General features: G+C 40.3%; 1 protein-coding gene across 10 annotated transcripts in view; it reads right to left on the minus strand.

The window, feature by feature from the left end:
- The window catches only part of LOC116062793 (disabled homolog 2-interacting protein), a 169,970-nt gene that overhangs the window by 72,116 nt on the left and 77,058 nt on the right, over window positions 1-20,796 (minus strand). For 6 of the 10 annotated variants that reach the window (XM_031317475.2, XM_031317473.2, XM_031317477.2 and 3 more), the window contains one exon: window positions 8,463-8,584. In XM_031317475.2, the coding sequence (XP_031173335.1) occupies window positions 8,463-8,584 (122 nt within the window). The remainder of the gene's footprint in view (window positions 1-8,462; window positions 8,585-20,796) is intronic. The other 4 variants (XM_031317474.2, XM_035991200.1, XM_035991201.1 and 1 more) reach the window with 1 other exon arrangement.

Genomic DNA, 20,796 nt, shown 5'->3' on the forward strand with positions numbered 1-20,796 from the left:
TTTGGTGAGGAAGAGCGTCATGAATAGTTAATGGCTAATAAATGAGGATAGATTTTCATATCAGAGTGAGAGCGATGTTCACAGTCTGAAAAGTGAGGACAAGGTCAAATGCGACATATTCCCTAAATACAAAGAGACAGAAAAAACACCACACGTTCACAGACAGGTCCTTGATAAAAGACATTTTTTAAAGAGCAAAGACATAATAAGCTGGTAGGTGATGCAAACTGCAAACAACTGTTGATACTGTTTCCAACAGCATTAATTATGTCAGTTAGGTGACAAACTGCAACGCACAAACATGTTTTATAATCAGACATCAATTCAATGGATACACCCCTTTATTAGTTTTCTTATTCTCCTCTTTGTCTGAGTCTGTGTGTTTACTCCTTCTAACATCTGCAATCACACTCCCCCAAGCACCTCGCCGTCTCCATGGCAACTGTTGGCTGGCATTACGAGCGAGAGAATATAAAAAAAAGTAGATGTGGTGCAGAAATGGCAGGCTGTTGCAAGTTTTGAGAGAAGAAAATTAATGTTTTTTTCTGCTTTTTTCACTGCTGGGAAGAAGATCAAGGAGGAGGGAGAGAAATGAAAGAAGAGGATGACAAAGAAGGACTTTGAAACAAAGAGGGCGTATAGGAGAGTTGATAGAGCAACTTAAGAGGGCAGCACGAAGAAGACGGAACTTAACAGATAAGCCAGCATGGTGGAGAGAAAGTACTAAACCAGGTTGTGTTCAGGCTCAGGTGTAGCTTTTTATCCCAATCAATCAGCAGCTGATTTATAGGCCGAAATGTAGACTGAACGCCTTCAGAAGCCGCAATGTGGTGAAGAAACTCATAACCTTAGAGACATACCAACAGCGCTGCGCCCTCAGACTTTACATGCACACATTTCACAAGACAGAGACAGGAGACACACTGAGAAAAAGACCACCCTCAGTCCCAGTCAGGCCATTAACACACCTGTATAATTACCACCTACAGTGTGAATAGGTCGCCCCGGGCAACAACGTAATAGGGATAATTAGAGAGCGACTTCCAGACAGCCTGCCAGCTGAACACAGAGGAGTCACAGCACCCTGATGCACAGCACCTGTCATCAGTAAAACAGGAACTGCACTAAGAACAAAGACTTGCTATTGTCAGTATATTAAAGCTCACACTTATCACGGGAGTGTCTTAGTTACATAAGTGTGTGACCAAAAACGACAGCTCTGTCCAAGTTCCATGCTACATACTTATTTTAGGAGTTTTTAGTGTGTAAGCACTGCAACAGTGACAAAATTAAGTACGCTAAAAAAACAAGTCAGTATTCACAGTAAAAAGCGCTTTGAATGTGCTGTTGTTGATGTACAGTGCTGTCCCACAATGCAATGCTCAAAAGGAAATGGATGAGCTACTCACAGCTGCTAAACATTCAAACAAATTGTGGATGGTGGTGAGAAAGCTTGAGGAAAATCTTTGGATAAGTAGTATTAAAGGGGCACTACAGGGGGTTGAGATCTCCAATTCTGAGCATATCAAACACTTCATGTCCTGCATTCTGGTGAATTTGCAACAATTTGTGCCTTTTCTGCATCAATTTATAGTGCAAATGTCTTTATTCATGTAAAAGAAATTATTATTAGATATTTGGGGGGGGGTTGCACTGCCCCCCCCCTGTAAATTACACCTATGACTGAGGGTAAACGGTAGCTGGAGAAGGTCTGTGGAGGTAGAACTCAAGGAAACAACACCATCCTGGAAGGAAGCAGACAAGACCGCCCCACACCAAACTAGCTCCATAAAGAGCAAAATGGGTTAAATGGGTAAAGTACACTGGTTTATTGTATTGCAACAGCCGTATACTATGAAAATATGCATGCAAATGGGACAAAGCTAGATGGATTTGCTGCTACTAAAGTTTACTTAGGTTGTGGGAGGATCTTAAGCATTCTAATTCCTATTGTCACTTGAATCATAACAAAACAAATCCAACTGTTTGTCATTTATCATCATCAGCAATGATGTGTGCGTACTCAATAATGATCGGACTTTGTGGCTACAAGCATAACTCTAAACTGACATGGTATATGTAAGCCTACAGAAAGTGGGCAGCAAATGGCTAACTATTGATACCTGCCACCAGTGAACTCTGTTGAGGGGCTTTTAGCTAAATGAAGAGGGTCTGAGTCACTGCTGTTAGTATGAGACCCGCACCTAAAGCTCTTGACAGGTTTGCTTTCTGGATCAAACTCTCACTTTTTCTCTCTCACTTAGCCGTCATTCACTCCATGTGTGTCTGTGAATGTGTGGGCATGTGGTTAGATTAGCAAAGGCACCATTCTAAACAATGACAAATATGAGTCAGACTCTGTGATGTTGATCATGACTGTTTTCTTTGACTGTCTTCAGCATTGCCCTCAGATCGGCTCCTTCAAAAAACATGACGAGGATGTCAGGAGAGGCCCAGGATTATGACTTTTTGATGGCAAAGACGGCACTGCTGTAGAAAATCGACACCCACTCGTATGCACTAAGTGACACGTTTTCTGATTCCTGGATATCATTCACCATCACCACCACATTTATAGTAATTCCACGCCCCCTCCCTGTAGTCCCTTGGGAGTGTGTGTGTGCCTGCTGCTGTTGGCATATTCACAGCTAACAAATTAAAAAGCTTCTCTTTTTTCTCCCTCCACAGAAATAAGTCAGTGAATAGAAACCTGTCCCTGTAGGTGAGGTGGATTGATTAGTGGCTGCTTGTTCTGTTTTTACTTCTCTGCTTCCCCTGATGGATGGATAGACTCTGAAGAACGGAGGGAGAAATAGAAACAGAACCGAGGGGAAAAAGGAATGAAGATACACCACCCTATAATTTTTCTTGATTACTTTGTATTCCTCGTTCTCCTTCAATCATCTCTCCAGCGCATGTGGACAGCGATGCGACATTTTATGACACTGCTCTCCAATTCAATCGGCCTGTCAAACCCCTTGCAGAGCTACGGGTTAAAGGTCAGCAGATATGAACGGCCTATTTCCCCACTTACAATCAGTCAGTGAAGATGACTGATGCCTATATTAACACCAGATTAAACCCCGCAGGAGGCAAGCCACACTGGAAGCACTGCAAAAACGTTAGAATTTAATTTGCCTTCAGCGCCTGCTCGTACAAGATGATTGAGAAGGGAAAAAAATGCAGGAATTAAAATAAAGATAGAGACATATGGTGAAAAAGAGAGAGTATAGAAATAGAGTGAGAGTAGTCAAAAACTGAGAAAATGACAGTAAGTGCCTGCCAGAGAGGGATCGGCTCTAGGAGCAGGATAAATGGAAAAAGTGGAGCACAATGTGGGGGTGGCAGAGCATGAGTTGATAGAAAAAGCAATAGAATGAAACTAAATGAGGGGGAAAGTGAGGAGAAAAGTGCAGCAAATGAGTGACAAGGTTGTCGGTGGATCAGGGCTTAGCAGAGCAAAGCGATGGCTGCAGAGAGAATGCAGCTACAGCTGAAACAAAAGATGGTCAAATACAGTAGAATTAAGGTTGTTCCTCCCTGTGGTTTAAAGTCAGATCAGTTCTCATCTCAGCTTATGTTTCCATATGACACCAGTTATTACATATTAAGAAAATCGGGGCTTAGATTTTCCTGACATCTGAAAAACACATTTTAAAAAGCTCGACCTCTCCCCATTGTGTCTTGCTATATGTGATCGGTTCTTAAAGGGCAACTATTATATAGCATTTTCAGGATTATACTAAAAAAACACTTTATTTTTCTCATACTGCCCATGGCTAATGCACCTGTATTCGCCCTGTGTATGAGACGCTCTGTATGAGACGCTCTGTAGGAGCGCCTTTCTCTTTAATCCCTCCTCCCAAAAAAGCCCAGTCTGCTCTGATTGTCCAGCACGCTTCCTGGAATCTCCGGAGTTGCCACTCCATGTTTCACTAGTTGAAACTGGAGCTACTGCAACGGAGTATATAGCAGGACTTTGTACCGTAAAAAATCACCAATACAGGCTTCTAAACCAAATATTACACAACCGGACATGCCCCAGCAGTAAAGTCACCGGAATTTAGGGAGAAATGACCAGCACTGGCCAAGATTACAACTATGTTGCATTAGCATGTAGCTACTTAATAGTTAGCAGTATGCTAACGTTAGATTGTAGTGGACCGAAGAAGCACTTTCTACCATCAAAATATCGCAGATAAAGCCTTCTGAACCAAAAACTACCCAATCTGACATGTTTCAGATGACATTGTTTACTGCCGTTAGCCATGTAGCTAATTTAGTTGGCAGTTGACACTGATAGAATATAGCAGCAATTTCTACAGTCAGACATCGCAAATAAAGGCTTTTAAACCAAATACTACTAACAGAAAATGTTTCAGGAGTAATGTCACCCGGAATTGGGGAAAATTGAACGACATTGTTGGTGACATTGTTTACACAGTGTTTACTGCCGTTGAATTGAATTGAATGCCTGTATCCTGGGGGATACATTGCCCATATAAGGGTATGGAACAGGGCTGATCACTCACTGACTTATGTTTTGAGGCCTGTTCTCTACATTCAATAAGATAAAGGTGTGGAACTTTTTATTTTACTCTTAAATGTGTATTATTGATGAACTTGCCACATTTTCAGGGAATTTCTGTCAGCAGTTTCTACAGTACAAGAGGGAGAGATGTGAATTCTGTAGTGTTGCCACCTGAAAGTTCATCAGATTCAGAGAAGGGAACCAGTGAGCTAGTTGAAACAGTTATGAAATGTTAAATTTACATCCTACATGGGCAATTCATCTAGGGAGATAAAGTTCAGTTTTTCCCATTTTTTTAATCGAATGCTGTATGGAAAACATTAAAGAATGTAGCTAATTAATAATTTATTAAATGTTTTTAAAGTTGGCATATGAACTATAAAAAAAGGATACAATGTAAAATGTAAATCCTAAATGGGCAATGTATCTCAGGAGACACAGAGTGTAAGTTAGAAAATAAAGGTCATATTTTGAAAAAAAAACATGAACTTGTATCATTTTAGTCTAGATACATTAAAAAATAGCAATTAATTAATTTTCCATCATATCTATATATGCTTGACCCTTTAAAGTTTAAAGCTGACGTGGCCAGTGACTCCAAACATACACAATGAAGACTAACACTTGATGTGATGTCATACATCATGTCATTGTTCTATTGTGTGGTAAAGTAAATGCCTAAATTGACTCATGGGAACACAATTCCCCTGTGAAAATGGTTGAATAACTACCTACAGGACATGAATACAAATCCCTCCATTATTTAATTTCCCTTTTGGTCTTTCATGATTATCATTGGTTTTGCTGTAATGTCTGACCTTTTACGTTTTGCAAACACATACTAACACACAGAAACATGATACAGCCATTACAGCCAGTGCAACCTGACAGGAGGCAGTGTCACGTGTTAGCGCTCCTTAATTATTCCACATTTCTACTGTTGACAGCTAATTAGCGCAAGGAGGGGATGGATTAATCTGATTCAACATGCATCCTCGAAGGGGAGGAGAGTCTGGTTTTCAACAACCCTGCAGCCCGTACTTATTGTAGTAGCTCCAAAGGGAATTTGATGGTTGTGGAAGGAATGTGGTGTCCATATTTACTATGTTACATTGTTTACAGTGCAAATATGTGTTAGCTTACCTCCGGCATGCACGTGTGTGTGTGTGTGTGTGTATGTGTGTGTGTGTGTGTGTGTGTGAGTGCATAACAGGCTTGCATACTTGATCGTAATCTCAGCCTGTCCAAGCCCATTAAATCAGCACTAAGAGGACAGCTCAATTTTATCGCGGTGCCTTTTTTAGTTTTCTTTTTTTTAAAGCAGATGCAAGTTAAATCTATTCCCTTGGCTTGGCAATTCCCGGCAACCCTAATGTGGGCTGATAGAATCAGTGCCTGGACAATCAGCAGGGTGTTCCCTGCTTCCACATCAACCTCTCTTGTCCTCCTCTAGCATAACCTGATGAAAACAAGAAACATATACCTGTCCAATTAGACCTCCTGCTATTATCTGAGAGGAGAGAGGAGGTAAGGGGGAATTGAGTCCCAATTGAGAATCAATCCAGCCAGCTAGTGCAATCAGCGGGACATGGACGTGACAGACTTAGATAAGGTTTGTTTGTCCGCTCTTTAAACAAGCACTGAATAAGAGAAACTACCAAGTTGTAACTTTTAGATTTAATGTATGCAATCTTCTAATATTTCTGAATTGGCTGTGGAAGATTAGGCTTTGGAGAGTTTTTAGTTTTCTTCCATGCCTGCTGGGGAGACATAGTTTTTGAGAAGCGAAGGAGGATGGGCTTATAACTGTGGGTGTGGGTGTGGGTGTGTGTGTGTGTGTGTGTGTGTGTGTGTGTGTGTGTGTGTGTGCGCGCGCGTGCGTGCATGTGCGTGTGTGTCATGCATTTGTGTGTTCAAAAGACATTGAACCAAGTCTCTGCAAAGAACATGAGAGAAACATTTTGACAGATTTAGCTCAAGGCCTAGGAGGGGTATTTTAGATGTCACCACAACTCCTTTCACTGGAGGGAGATAAGTGAGGGGTGGTTAGTCATTGCTAAGGGTGGAAGATGCAGCAGAGAAGGAGGAGAATACGCCTGTCTCCCTGCATGTCTCCATGTTGGTATTCCTACATTTGTGTACGCCACCATGCCTGTATCCAATCCACCTAACCATCCATCTACATGTATCCATTTTCTCTTTCTCTCCTGGTCGTGTATCAATTTGATCTATCAGTATTTGATCTACCGACAAATATAACATGATGATGATCAACACAATTTTAGTTGAATCTCATTTGTTTAGTAGTGTGCATCCAAGTGATGTGATGCAAAAGTTGCTATAGGGAATTTAGTTGACTGTGCTATCATCAGCGACCAGTAGGGGTCAGTATGAGGAGAAAGTGCAGGAACGAGTCAAACATTGTCTGGGGAAGCTTTCTTTATGCAGGAAGTCACTGCCTGCTTAGCAATAACCCACAGAAGTAAGTAAAGTGCTCATGTGATTGAGACAGGATGACTTTGCTGCAGTGCTCTCTCTTCCCTGGAGACTACAGAGAGCGTTGAAGAGACACTTAATCAATATGTAGCCCTTCCATCTGACCCTTTCTGTCTCCTACAAGCGTTCTATTCTTTTTTTGTTGTTGATATCTCTCTATATCCACTCATTGATTCCTGGTCATATCAAAATAAAACGGTTCAAAGACTCAATTCACATTCACAAGACAGAAAAGAGCAAACGCATACATGCACACACTCTCACACACACACACAATGAACAGATGTGAGTTCGGCAATGCCCTGCTCACCAAGCTGTGGTGATTTTATATTTGCAACTCCTAAAATAAAGTTTTCACAAACTGTTTCATGAGACATTTTATTCTCACACTGCAGGTGGTCCAACACCAGTGTGGGTCTAGCCTATTTGTTTTTTTTATTATTTACTGCAGACTTTTTACTATGCCTTAGAGGCATCCCAATATGTTTTATGTAGAGAGCGAACACTACCTTTTGGTTCAGACTTTGAGTGCTAAAGATGGCCGATAGAGACAAATGAAAGAAATGACTTTATCTTGTCTATTTTCAGAAAGAATGTAATATCCTGCAGCCCTTAATATGGCAAATTATTTTACCTGCAACGCCTTTTACAAAGGCTGAAAGTTAACATGAAGTTGGAGGATTGTTTATGAGAGACTGGGTGCTGAGTGCTCTTGGCCCTGCTGGCCTAACATTTACTGTTTACAGTTCACCTCCAGGTCGTCATGTCCCCACTCATCATTTATTAATGGAAATATGCGCTGCTAATTGCTAATTAGCTCAAAATTGATGACTCATAGCGGAATTTTTCGCTTCATTAACTGGCTGTTTATCTATTGAATTAAACATGGCAGAAAGCATACAGGATGTGTATTAGGAGCAAGATGACAGACAAAGGACTGCTCTGTGCGTGTGTGTGTGTTTACCAGAGAGGAAGAAAGACAGTTTGAATATAAGTGAGTAAGTGAGTGAGTGAGTGAGTGAGTGAGTGACTGTGTTGTGCGTGCACAGGTGTGTGTGTGTGTGTGTGTGTGTGTGTGTGTGTGTGTGTGTGTGTGTGTGTGCGTGTGGGCTCACATGAAGCATGTTAAAATAACTCAACAAAATCACACAGGATGTTAAAAAAAAAATAAAAAAGGCAGCAGAGAATGGTGTTCTGAACATAAACCCAAGATGTGTAGATGTGTGATGTGTAGACGCCAAACATCAAAGGCCCCATTCCAACATTTGAAGTAAATGAGTTTCAGATTGGCATGGCGCCATCTGGACACCAGACCAGCCTTCTGTAGACATTGATCCACAGCTAAGAGCCTCTTTAAGGCAAACTGGACAAGCGGAGACAAAGAGAGTGAAGCGAATTTAGAAGATAAGAGACGATGCATAAAAACTAAACTCACAGTACTCACGGTGACTCTGAAAGGTGTAGCCGCAGTGGTCGTGGCCTCCATTGTGGGAGCGTTCTTGTCTGAGGAGCTGCCTGGCATGCTGCGTCGCCGACCGGTCCTCTCAGGAGGAGACTCTGTAAACAAAGAGATCTTTAAACATGTATTTTTTCACAATTTAAAGACCAATTTTACATTTTAAAGAGGTAGCTTGACATTTTGGGAAACACATTTATTTGCTGTCTTGCAGAGAGTTACATGAGAAGATCGACGCCACTCCTAGTGATGGGGGTAAGGGTGTGAAGTTTGGGTTGCCCAATGGACTTGGACTGCTGCAAGGGAAATGTATGATATGTGTGATCTAACATATTTAACCATGACAAACCTTAGCCCAGGAGCATTCAACACGTGCTTGTAGCCACACTACAAGATCAAAGGGAAATGTATGAGAACACGCAAAACCAAGTTTGTGGGTACATCATGTTAACACTGGACTACATTATATTACCCATTCCTTCATGAATGCATCAATGGGTCCATTCAGGGAGTAAAAGGCTGTTGCTTTCCATTTCCTGATTTTCCCACCCTTTACTAAACTTATCAGATAGATTTTTATCTTGTGTGTATTTAGTTCTTTCACTTAACTTGTACACACAGTACAACATAATATCAGATCAGTATAAAGTTATGGAGCCAAAGACTGTGCGTGTGTGTGAAGAAGCAGCAAATCTGGACACGTCCATGAGGAATGCGAGTGATGCTGAGCACACGTCTCCGCAGACTTCAGACAGCCATCACTGCTACCTACTAGCTCATACTAGGTACAGAGCAAACTATCATCAGGTTAGTCATCTGATGAACTAATATAACCCCAAATGATGAATGGAAAGTTTTTTTTAGACCACTATGTTCTGTACATAAGCTGCAACTTTAAGTACAAGACATCCTAACATGTCACAGTTGCATTTCCCACAATGAGGGTCCTGACACAACAGATTTGATTAGGGATATTAACTCTGAAAAGTAAATTAAAAAAATAATACAGAAAATGTAGAACAATTGAAAACTAGGGTCAGATATAATCTTTTGAAATACACTGGGTCATTGTGTCAGTGTGTCCGTGTTAGATTAAATGAGATCTTTGACTGTCTGCAACACTGGAAACTAATTAAATTAGTGTTTAATGTGTGTGGCAGTGTGACTGTAATAAGATGAAACTATGAAGCAAATCCTCCCCCCCCCCCTCTCTCTCTCACTCACTACGCTATAGTATATAATATGCAAATGAGTGTTCACCATTTTTATTGGGAACTCCGCACTGACTGCTGATGCCATCATCTCCAGATTTAGTATGCATCATCGCTGGACTCTTAACACTCTCAACACTTAATGTTATCAAACCTTGTACTAACATGGTGCCTCGAGGACAAAATATAGGGATTTGTAACAAGTGAACACTTGGTATCTTCACAAAGCGTGGTCATAATTCTTTATCAGACCTTTAAAACTAATCTGTAAAATGTGATAAGTTTTGGCCACTATGTGACTTTACAGTACTGAACTTGACAGTGCTTGGAGACCACAAACTGCAAATTTTTGTATACATTTTTTTGATGTACTTGTTCAATTTAGAATGTGCAACTAAACAAAGAGGCAACAAATGGATGTACCAAATGTTGTGCCAAAAGTAACATGACATTTGCATTTCTAATAAGCCACACACATAAGGACACACACACTTGGGAGTGCGGTGTGTGTCAGCGCTGTCCTTTCTCATAGCTTTTCAAGCTGAGCTGTGCTAAATTAGCTGTCTCCCTATTTAACAGGCTGGTTGACTGAATTAGCACACACTGTAATTGAAGAACGAATGGCAGAATAGCACTTCCTGCTGTGCAGAGCACTGGCTGGCACCCAACCCCCATAATTCTCAGCTCAACATAAACATAAACACAGTTTGCGACAACAAACAGCAGACACACACAACATGCTCTGACGCAAAGCAGACGTCCTCAGATGTCTTTAACTCTCTATAATTAAAACAAAACCCGGAACCATCTGGATCCTCTGAGCAGTGATCCACTGCTCTGTGCAGGTTAGGAGGATTTGATTTTAAACTAGCTAGCATGTTAAGGCTGTCTTGCTTGTTGTATGCCAGAGGTGAGAAATGTGCAGTTAAGAGCGTAGACATCTGCATTAGCCTCATTTAACATCACTATATCAGTGCACAAAAGGACACAAGACTCAGGACATGACTGATGAGAGGGACTCCAAGTCAAATCTCTCAGAACTAGTCTCAAGTCCTTGAAGGAAAGTCAAGATGGTCTCCATAAGCATATTACAAGGCAAGTCTAAAGGCCAGACTTTCACATCTCTGAATTGAAAAAAGACACAACATTTTAACATTTTCTTTTCAAAGCTGTTAAAGGTCCAGTGTGTAATGTGTTTAGTTGTTCATTATCAAAATCTGGGTTGCCCGTTCACAAACTTTTTTCATAAATATTTACCTCCACCATCAATTCCAAGTATTCCTTTTGGCTTGAAATTTTACATTTGTGTTCACATGAACTGGGGTAGACACTCCATATTCATGCGCCATCTTGAAATACGTTAGCCGGTAAGGGACATACAGGACATACTGCTCCGCCTTTCACGTTTTCGCTGTCACATGATAAACTCACAGGTGCTGCTAATGCTGCTAATGGGTATCGTAGCTTCCCGGGCCCCAGCAAGTTTGAAGAAGGAAACGTGGAGGACCACACGTATTCAAAATCCAAATTTCAGGAACAGGAGTCTTCTTCTTCGCCCAGAAAAAGAAAAGGGATATTGAAAAGAGCAAGAGACCGGCTTTTTGAAGCGTGAAGGCTACTGTAGCTGTAATACGTACTTTGAACTGCGTGGTGCGAGAGAGTTCATTGCGATATATGATCTCAACGCTAGATGGGAGAAATTCCCACACATTGGACCTTTAAGTCATTCCAACGCAAATGTCTAACAGTCAAATGTGTAAGGTGTATGGCCATGCAAGTATCCATTTTTTTTCTAGAAGTTTACCAGTCCAAAACAAAAGGCTTAAATTTATATATAATAAGTTATTTTCAAGTGTCAAATCAAGGATTTAGGGTGTCAAGTCTTAGACAGTTTAAATCTCACATCAGTAAAAAGTGTTAAGTAGGGCTGTACAATATGAGGAAAATATGCGATAAAATTGTTGAATATCGCGATAACGATATTACTTGCGATACTGTAAACAAATATTAAAGTTTACTCAGTTCTGCATTTCTGCTGCATTCAGTATTCTGCTAAAATACAACACATTGCTTGTTGAATTTAAAACAAATGAAAGGAAATCATTTCCAACATTCTGTTATTTAATAAATTGAACATTAAATTGAATATAAAAGGCACGATTGATAAAAGAATGACAGTTACATTTTAAAGTGAAGTTTTCTACTGATAAAAAATATCTTTTGTGGATCTTTTGCGATATGTCGCAGCCTTTCGCGATATGTGTATTGCACCAGTTAATATTGTGATGACAATAAAAAAAAACAATATACTGTGCTGCCCTAGTGTTAAGTCATCATTTTTGAGACTTAAGTCCGACTTAAGTCTAAATCTCAAGCCGAAACCACAGATCCAGGTACAATGTATTAAAATAAACAGTTTCTGCATTTGTAGCAGGGTGACAGAGCTGGTCCCATTCATAAAAACAAATGGGGAGCAATATATTAATTATGTTTGTTTGGACTTGGCAACGCTCTAAGACAAAAGGAGTTTTTCAAACATCTGACTCTTCATTTGTGCTACTTTAGTTGTCGCACTGAGTGGCAGCTCTGGATACAATGCTACAAGGGCTGTGTAGAAACACAAAAAATGACTCTAAATGATGTCAGGTAATGAATGCGTGTGGAAGTGGGCACATGAAAACCTGCTCAATCCATTTTCATGGTGCAACATGTAATAAAAACTGGAATACTAACAGAACATTTAAAAAGTCTGTCTCACTTCCTCATTACAATAATTATGGTGGTATTGAAATGTCTGCTGCCATGAAAACAAGTATATTTAATGCTTTTAAATTTGAAAATCAATCATGAGTAAATAGGGCTGATAAGGTAAACATGAACAATGACTGAATTAAGTCAGCGGTGTGAATTTCCGTCACAAATTATTTCTGCACTTAACTTCACTGGATTTACCCCTCAAGTCTTCTTAATTCCTTAACGGAAATCTCCCCATTTGTTCACAGCTGGCTGCGCTCAGAGGAAAGCTCTCACACACAAACATACATCAATTAGTTGTGAGCTAATTGCTGTGTGAAATTGCAGTGCGTGCTTCCACATGTTGTCACCATCTGCGTGTAATGCATCTCTACAAATGCATGGAAAATTTCCCTTGCCATAACGCGCTCCTGTGTCTCTCGACTCTAAAAACTCTCACCAAAAGCAAACAGTAAACAGACACTCGCGCTCAATAAAACCTAAATTAAAACACAAATTCCAAACTGAAGTAAAATCATCAAAGAGCCGCGTTGCACCGCATGTGGTGGCTGGTTTCAGAATGGTAACACTTCCCGTTCTGAAGGCTCTGTCTAACTGCTGTGGAATAAAATATTTTGGTATCTGAAGGTTTATGATGAGTGTTTGTGAGCATTTAGCATGCACATAGGCGTAATTTACGGGGGGGATGGGGATGGGGGCGTCACAACCCCCCCAATAATCAAAACAGGCCGAGGTAAGGAAGTCAAAGAGTTTAAATGCTGTGGCAAGCAAGATGTGCAAAATTCCTCAAAAAAACCTATCCCGAAACACGTGTAATGTTCAGCAGTGAACAATACGGCCGATTACTTACTTAATTAATTAATTAATTAATATAAATATTATTTACATAAATAAAGACATTTGCATGCAGAAAAGGTAGAAATTGTTGCAGAGACATTCACCAGAATGCAGGAAATGAAGTGTTTGATGCTCAAAATTTCCTAGGGGACGACCCAGACACCCCGGTTATAATTTGTCCCCCCTAATGTTGGAACAAACGTTTTCGCTAGAGAGGTGAAGATCTCAACACCCCCCCCCACCCCCCCAATGTTGAACCCAAAATTACGCCCTTGAGCATGCAAGACTTGTTTTGTTAGGTCAATCAAAGGGTCAGAGAGGGCCCACAGACAACAGCTGCTGTGTCAAAATGTGAGGTATCTTTGAACTACCAATGCCATCTCATGCGTTATATTTTACTTCCTTCCCATCCATTGCCTGTATATGATTTTCTAAATTTCCTGATCTTCCACCTTATTTTCCTTATCATAATCATGTAATGTCCGTTCTGCTTCACCAATCCACTTTCTTCCCTCTGTGTGCTCTCCGATTGATGTTCTCTTCAAACCAAAATCTCTGGATTTTCTTACTGTATCTTCACAATATCATCTTGTATAAATCAAATCAAATTCTCATCTGTCGTTACCTTCTCATTGCAACTCTCCCGCTGTTTTTCTCTATCCTTTCACATTCCCCCAAAAGTCACACCACCACCTCTCCATTCTCCCATCACCATCTGCCCACAAATAGAGCCATTTCTCTGTCTTGATTCCACCCACCTCCAGGCTTCCTCACAGTTGTTTAATGGGACCCTGAAAATGCCAGTGAGAGCCCCGTGGGGCCTAAAAGCTGCACAGACCAGATGATAGTCACCTGCATTTCGTGTGTGCACAAGAGTGCATGTGTGTCCCAGTCTGGCAAACAGAAAAAGGTGCAGTGCAGCCTGGGAGTGAATGTATATCTTTGTGAACATCAAACAAAACATTCAAGACAACAAACGACAAATGACTCTTAAAGGAATAGTTCCGACTTTTTGGGGAAAATATTCACTTTCTTGCCGAGAGTTATATGAGAAGACCAGTATGTTGATACCAGTCTCATGTCTGTGAGTGTGAAGCTAGTGACAGCAGGTGGTTGGCGTAGCTTAACATGAAGACTGGAAGCAGTCTGCAAAAGTAAAAAAGGACAAAGAAAAAAAAAAGATATATACCAATAAGCACCTTGTAAATTCACAAATTAGCATGCTGAATGTTGTTAGTTTAATCCATCCATACAAGTGTAAAAGTGAAGGGAAAAAAAAAAAAGTTTTACGGTGGTCTTTTCAGCACTTTGAGGTTGCCAGGCAACTAGACGAATGAATATTTCAAGCTTGTAACTTTTCCTTGCCCTTGTTCTTTATTTCACATTTTGTTTTTTGTACAGAATCAACAAACAAGATACAAGACGTTAATTATTTTAATAATCTTTATGCTAATCTCTTTACCTCATCCATCCATCCATTCATCATCCATCCATTCATTCATTCATTCATCCATCCATCGTCCATCCATCCATCCATATCTAAAGCTTTCTTCCTTCCTTCCACTAACATTCAGTTATATAGGTCAGACTACATATTTCTAGTGATCATCCTTCTAGTGATTACTTAAGTAAAAATACTAATACCACACTGTAAAAATACTCCGTTACAAGTAAAAGTCCTGCATTGAAAATGTTATTTAAGTAAAAGTATGTATCATCAGGAAAATGTACTTAAAGTATTAAAAGTAAACAATTGTATTTTATAAACTACATGTGTTTGGTGTGCAACTATCTTAATTTGTAAAGAAACTAGTAACATAAGATGTCAGATTAATGTAGTGGAGTAAAAAGTACAATATTTCTCTCTGAAATAGAGTGAAGTAGAAGTAGAAGTAGAAAGTGGCATGAAAAAAAAAAGACTCACGTAAAGTACAAGTACTTAAAATTTGTACTTAAGTACAGTACTTGATTAAATGTACTTAGTTTCATTCCACCACTGCATATTTTCCTTAGTGTTTCCCGACCAGGCGTGCTCCATCCAGTGACCAGTGCCAGCTAACCTTTCCTTCCTCCCAGACATCACCAGCACAGGACATTCCAGCTTTCAAAATGGTTGTAGACGAAAGGTGGGGGAGGAAAGGTTCAAAGCCTCTACTACTTCTGAAAAATAACTGTGATGTATAATATTCTCAAACGTTTTGTGCGTTGCTATCAAGGCAAGAGAAACAGGATGAACATGGTAAGACTGATTCATGTGTGAGGTGTGCAGAGAAACGGCACTCTGGGCACGCAGGTGGTAATGTGTCACAAAGACAGTAAAGCGCGATTTATGGTTCTGCGGAGGCTCCATGTAGAGCTTTCGCCGTAGCCTACGTAAGTGGCCTGAAGTTTATACTTGTGTGTTGGTGTGTGCGTCGAGCCGGCGTGTGTGTGTGTGTGTGTGGGGAGTGTGTGGTAGAGCGAGGGCGAAGTGAGAGAGCGACGGCGATTAGCTTCGGAGCGGGTAGCGACTCTAGAGTCATAGTGAGAGAAACAAAGTGTCTCCTCTGTGCTTTCTGACCACGGTCTGAAATCTGTAGCAGGAAAAGTTAACCCTCTCCTTGATTTCATGTTGTTTATGGAGAAGGAGAACCCGGAAATGAGTCGGGGGAAATGCAACGCTGCCAAGACACGACGTGCGTCGCCACGACGTGTTGTTACATTTTTCGAGAAGTACACGTCCGGCTACGGCGTAGGGTCTGGCGTAGGTCCGTGTCTCCACGTACCTACGTACGTAGCCACGGCGTAGTATAAATCACGCTTTAGAAGACAGACAGGTAACTGATAGCGTGTAGTTAATCATCTAAGGCAGAGATCTTCAAAAGGGGGTCCGGGACCCTTAGGGTTTTTTTTTCAAAAATGAAAATGTCTTAACATGAATCCAACATATTATTAGCAAATATATATATATATATATATATATATATATATATATTAGGGCTGTCAAAATAACGCGTTAATTTCGATTAATTAATCTGAGAAAAAATAACGCGTTAAAAAAAATAACGCAGATTAATCCATTCCATATTGAACTTTGACCCAGAGCCGTTCAAGCCACCATTGGACTGTAAAATGAAGGAGGGAGACGAGAATGTGCTGCCTGGATCATTTTGACCATATGGCCTTAGCAATAAACAAGCCTTCTTTAATTTTGCCGACTGTTGTTTAGTACTCTTCTTTTTTTTTCTTTTTAACTTTCTTAAAAAGTATCGGTTAAGGCACAGGGCAAAAATGATGTATGCGATTAATTTAGATTAATTAATCACAGAGTATGTAATTAATTGGATTAATTTTTTTAATCGACAGCCCTAATATATATATATCTAACGTTAGCCTACCGCTAGCTAGTAGCTGGATTAAACACGGTTACAATGCTGACAGCTAACGCTAAACGGTGTAAAGTTTGACTGTGTTTTACTGTAGAGGATTCAATGTTCATGTAACAATCTGCAGCTGCCGTCAGAGAAACAACACAGACGGTGCGTTCAATGAAACTGGTAAACTACAGCCTCGTGGTGCATTTGAAGTTATTGTAAATGTCCTTTTCCCATCTGGTGGTTGTTTTTGTCGTTCAACAGCAATTTACTAGTGAAATAAGTTATTTTTATTGTTATACATTATTATTAAATCATTTAATTTTGACCATATGGCCTTAGCAATAAACAAGCCGTTCTTTACTTTCACCGACTGTTGGTTAGTACCCTTTTTTTTTCTTTTCTTTTTTTACTTTCTTAAAAAGTATCGGTTCAGGCACCGTTAATTATGTATGCGATTAATTTCGATTAATTAAGAAATTAATTTCAGTAAGGGGTCCTTGGCTTAAAAAACGTTGAAGACCCCTGATCTAAGGGGAGAAACAGGAATGGTGACGAACATTTAGCAAAAGGACATATTTTTTTGTGTGTGGCTGTGCCAAAGTGATGTATTTGTATAATAATGACAGTTGACTTTCTGAACACGTGGTTCTTTTCGCCTGGAGTGATGTGCTTTATGATCTTTTAGCGCTCGAGGAGCTGGCTGTGCTAAGTGGCTCCGTGATGACAGAGGAAATTCACAAAGGTTGTTGTAAGCAAGTTGTTGTTGCACAGGGTTTTTCATCTGCCTACAAATGACAGTGACTTTAAAAGAACATTCAGTACCTACACTCTGTCCTGCTGGTGTTACGCTAGTGATTCCTCTGCTGATGTGGAGTCCCTCTACGCCACTGAAAAGATCTGTCATCTATTTCATGTGCAATTACATTTATGTAAATTTTTGCTGCTGTTTCGCCAGTGTTGCATACGATCTCGCTGCAACATTATCTCAACGCAACAAGCTAATTGAGACAAGCACAGACATGCTTTACAACCTTTCCGTGGTGACTGGCTGGGTCTTCTGGCTGAATTATAAAATGTTGTTTCAATCAAAACAGACAAAAATAGCACCTTATCTGCTAGTTAAAGGTTGTTATAAGGTGAAGTTAGCAAACAGTTGCTTATATACACATCCAGCAGTTACAGAGTAACAGTAGCATGTTTTTTTGCCACCTGACGAATGTAAGGCCAACATTTACTCTGTTTTGGTCTCCATCAACTCCTAAAAGAAATACGTGGCGTTAAAACTAAAGATGTCCTGATCAAAGGCCCCAAATACCGATCCAAGTCCTTTAATATAATAAATAATAAAAAATTGAAATAACAGCAACTCCAAATGCAGGACGTCCTGGTTTATAAACTTAAATTATATATATATATATATATATATATTGATATCTAAATGAAAGATTAACTGGAAGAATGCGACTCCTGAGCGAAAAAACTTTCACATATAGTCACTTAGATCCACTATTAATATTAAAAATGGCCTATTAATTATAGCCTTTAAATTGGGTATTGGAACAAGGCAGACAAATAGTCCGACCTGTGCTCATTGAGTAGTCTGAGTACAGGATCCTCTTATCAATAGCAGCATGTGTTGGCATTTCACAAAGTCTATACCCTAAGGGCTGAAAAATAGCTTCCAAAGAGATTGCAGAGTTCTTGTGTTATGGCAGGAGGGAAAAGCAGAAGAGAATTCAAACACAAAACGCACACACATACATACATACACATACATTCTCTGTGGGCCGGTGAAATGCGCAGCAACAATCACAGGCTGTCAAACTGTGTTTACTGTGTTCTCGCTACCTGAAGGACCATCTTCTCTTGGTCCACACCACCTCTCATCTTCCCTCCTTCACAAATACATCCCTTTTCTGTTTTTCCCCTGAAGTGGAAGACAACTTGTCTTGACTGGCTGATAGTGCTGCAACAAAAAAACAAAAAAGCTCCCTCTGTCTCTGGAATATAAACTGTGAATTAATGTCAATCAAAGAGCAATCTGCCAGAAAGAAGATTGCTTTGTTCATTTCTTTTGTCAGAAAGCATAGTCTCATTAGAGGAAAATCTGACTCCCAGGTAGACAGCGATCCATGTAATGGAGGTCACAGTGGAGGCCCACCCAGGCACATACTGTATTACAGGCACAGCTTTGAACTGTCAAGCATTATGGCTTAGTCTGACAACGTGTGTTGGTGTGTGAGAGAGACAGTGAATAGGAGAGATGGGGGAGAGAGTGTTTGGTTGTGTGTTGATGCACACAGACTCTAATGTGTTAACACTGAACTGTGAGGACAGCTCTGGACTCTTGACCCCTGAGATGTGGTATTTACACAGCGCAGAGATGATGGGGTGATAAAGAGGTGCTGCTTCGTCTCCTTGGAGCGACTGTGTACCCGAGGGACTTAAAGTGAATCATTTCAACCTACAGCAACCACTAGTGCAGAAAACAGTCAACAGTCACTTAACTTTCTGCTAACATTTGTGCCCCGATCTGCAGTCGACTGTGGGGTGATAATACAAACATCATAGCCGCCTGAATTTATATCTGAATTAAATATTAACTACTCAAAATGGAATATGAAACACGGGTTTTCCTGCATAGAGGAATTGTTGGTGCACCACCAAAGAGGTTTTAGCCAGCGCCAACGGACCACCAGTGCTAAAATGATAAGAATTGAGAGAAAAAAAAGGCAATTCAAATCCTCTCTGAATGTGTTAAGTAGCAATTTACCAAACAACCGTTGAACAAGCAGAACATAAACTTGAATCGGAGCGCTATTCTCAGTTTTACCGTCAGCCTGTACCGGTGATTTTAACGGTAGTATTTATATATTAATATTCTTTTTTTAAGCAGTATTGTTAATTGGGGTTACATTTACTCAAGCATAATAGGCATTTTTCTTCATCAAATTGTCGGAAATAACAGGCAAATGCATACATTTCTGTCAAATAGGGTAACAAAGACTCATTACTGTTGTGCGTAGTCACCCCCCCGGAGGCCAATTCTGAGTTAGGAAATACCCAAAAGATGTGTGAATCATAGCCACCCAATAAACAATAAAATAAACAATAAAAACAATGAAAGTTCCGATATTGGGAGCATCAAGCAGCACCACAGTTGATTTAAGATGGCTCAGGGATTCTATATTCAACCCTGTTCAACCGATGTCCAGAGAGAGGTGCTCTGGTTCATGTTATGTTTGGCACATGCATGCCTTTGTCTGCAATGTGTTATGGGAAGGCAGAGGAGAGGGGTGGAGGAGGAGGAGGAGGAGAAGAGTGGGGTGCAGAAAGAGGAAGTTTGTGTTTGCGCAGAGGGCGACACAGCAGCAACATTCCTGCGACTGCCGACTGACATCCTACCAACTTTAATAACACCCACTAGCAGACACACAGATATGAAACAAACACCCTGTGCAGGCTTGGTGTCAGCTGCTTTTCTAACCTTGACTGTGTGCATATATATATATATATATATATATATATATATGTGCATGTGAAAATATCTATGATTACTTGCACATACTGGCTGCTGTATGTCGACAGGCCTTTTTCAGGGTGACAGATGGCAATGATAGTCTATAGTTCTATAGCTATTTCCCCAAAATCGTTCCCTGGCTTTGACTTGTAATCTGAGTTGATATGTATGGATTAAGGGGGATTAGCCTGCACCTGTCCCCCTGTTATTGGACTCTTTTGGGTGCTCAAAAGCCCTGTGTCATCTGGCCCATCTCAATTATTCACCAGGCTGGGAGGGAAAAGGGGGTAGACAAGGACACAGATTCCACAGTTGAGCCTAAGATCAGAAAGTAATCCTGGGTTAAACATTGAGATGATGTAGACAGTTCTGGCGGTTTCACTTCACTGCTTGATTTACTTTGTTTTATGTTTAGTTTTACACTCATATATTCTCCTACCTAACTGCATACGCTACAAATTAAGGAAACTATATCAAAGAATGAGGATGCCTATGGTGATTAGTGAAGCCTTTGTTTTACTAAAACATGACCTTAATTATAGAGAGGATGCTAGGCCACAGACTGCATGAACAGATCAAAGGACTCTTCTGTTTTAGAGAAAAACTGGAATAAAGGATTCCACTGGCCATGACGT

The sequence above is a fragment of the Sander lucioperca genome, chromosome 14 (assembly GCF_008315115.2).
Source record: "Sander lucioperca isolate FBNREF2018 chromosome 14, SLUC_FBN_1.2, whole genome shotgun sequence".
Taxonomy (NCBI): domain Eukaryota; kingdom Metazoa; phylum Chordata; class Actinopteri; order Perciformes; family Percidae; genus Sander; species Sander lucioperca.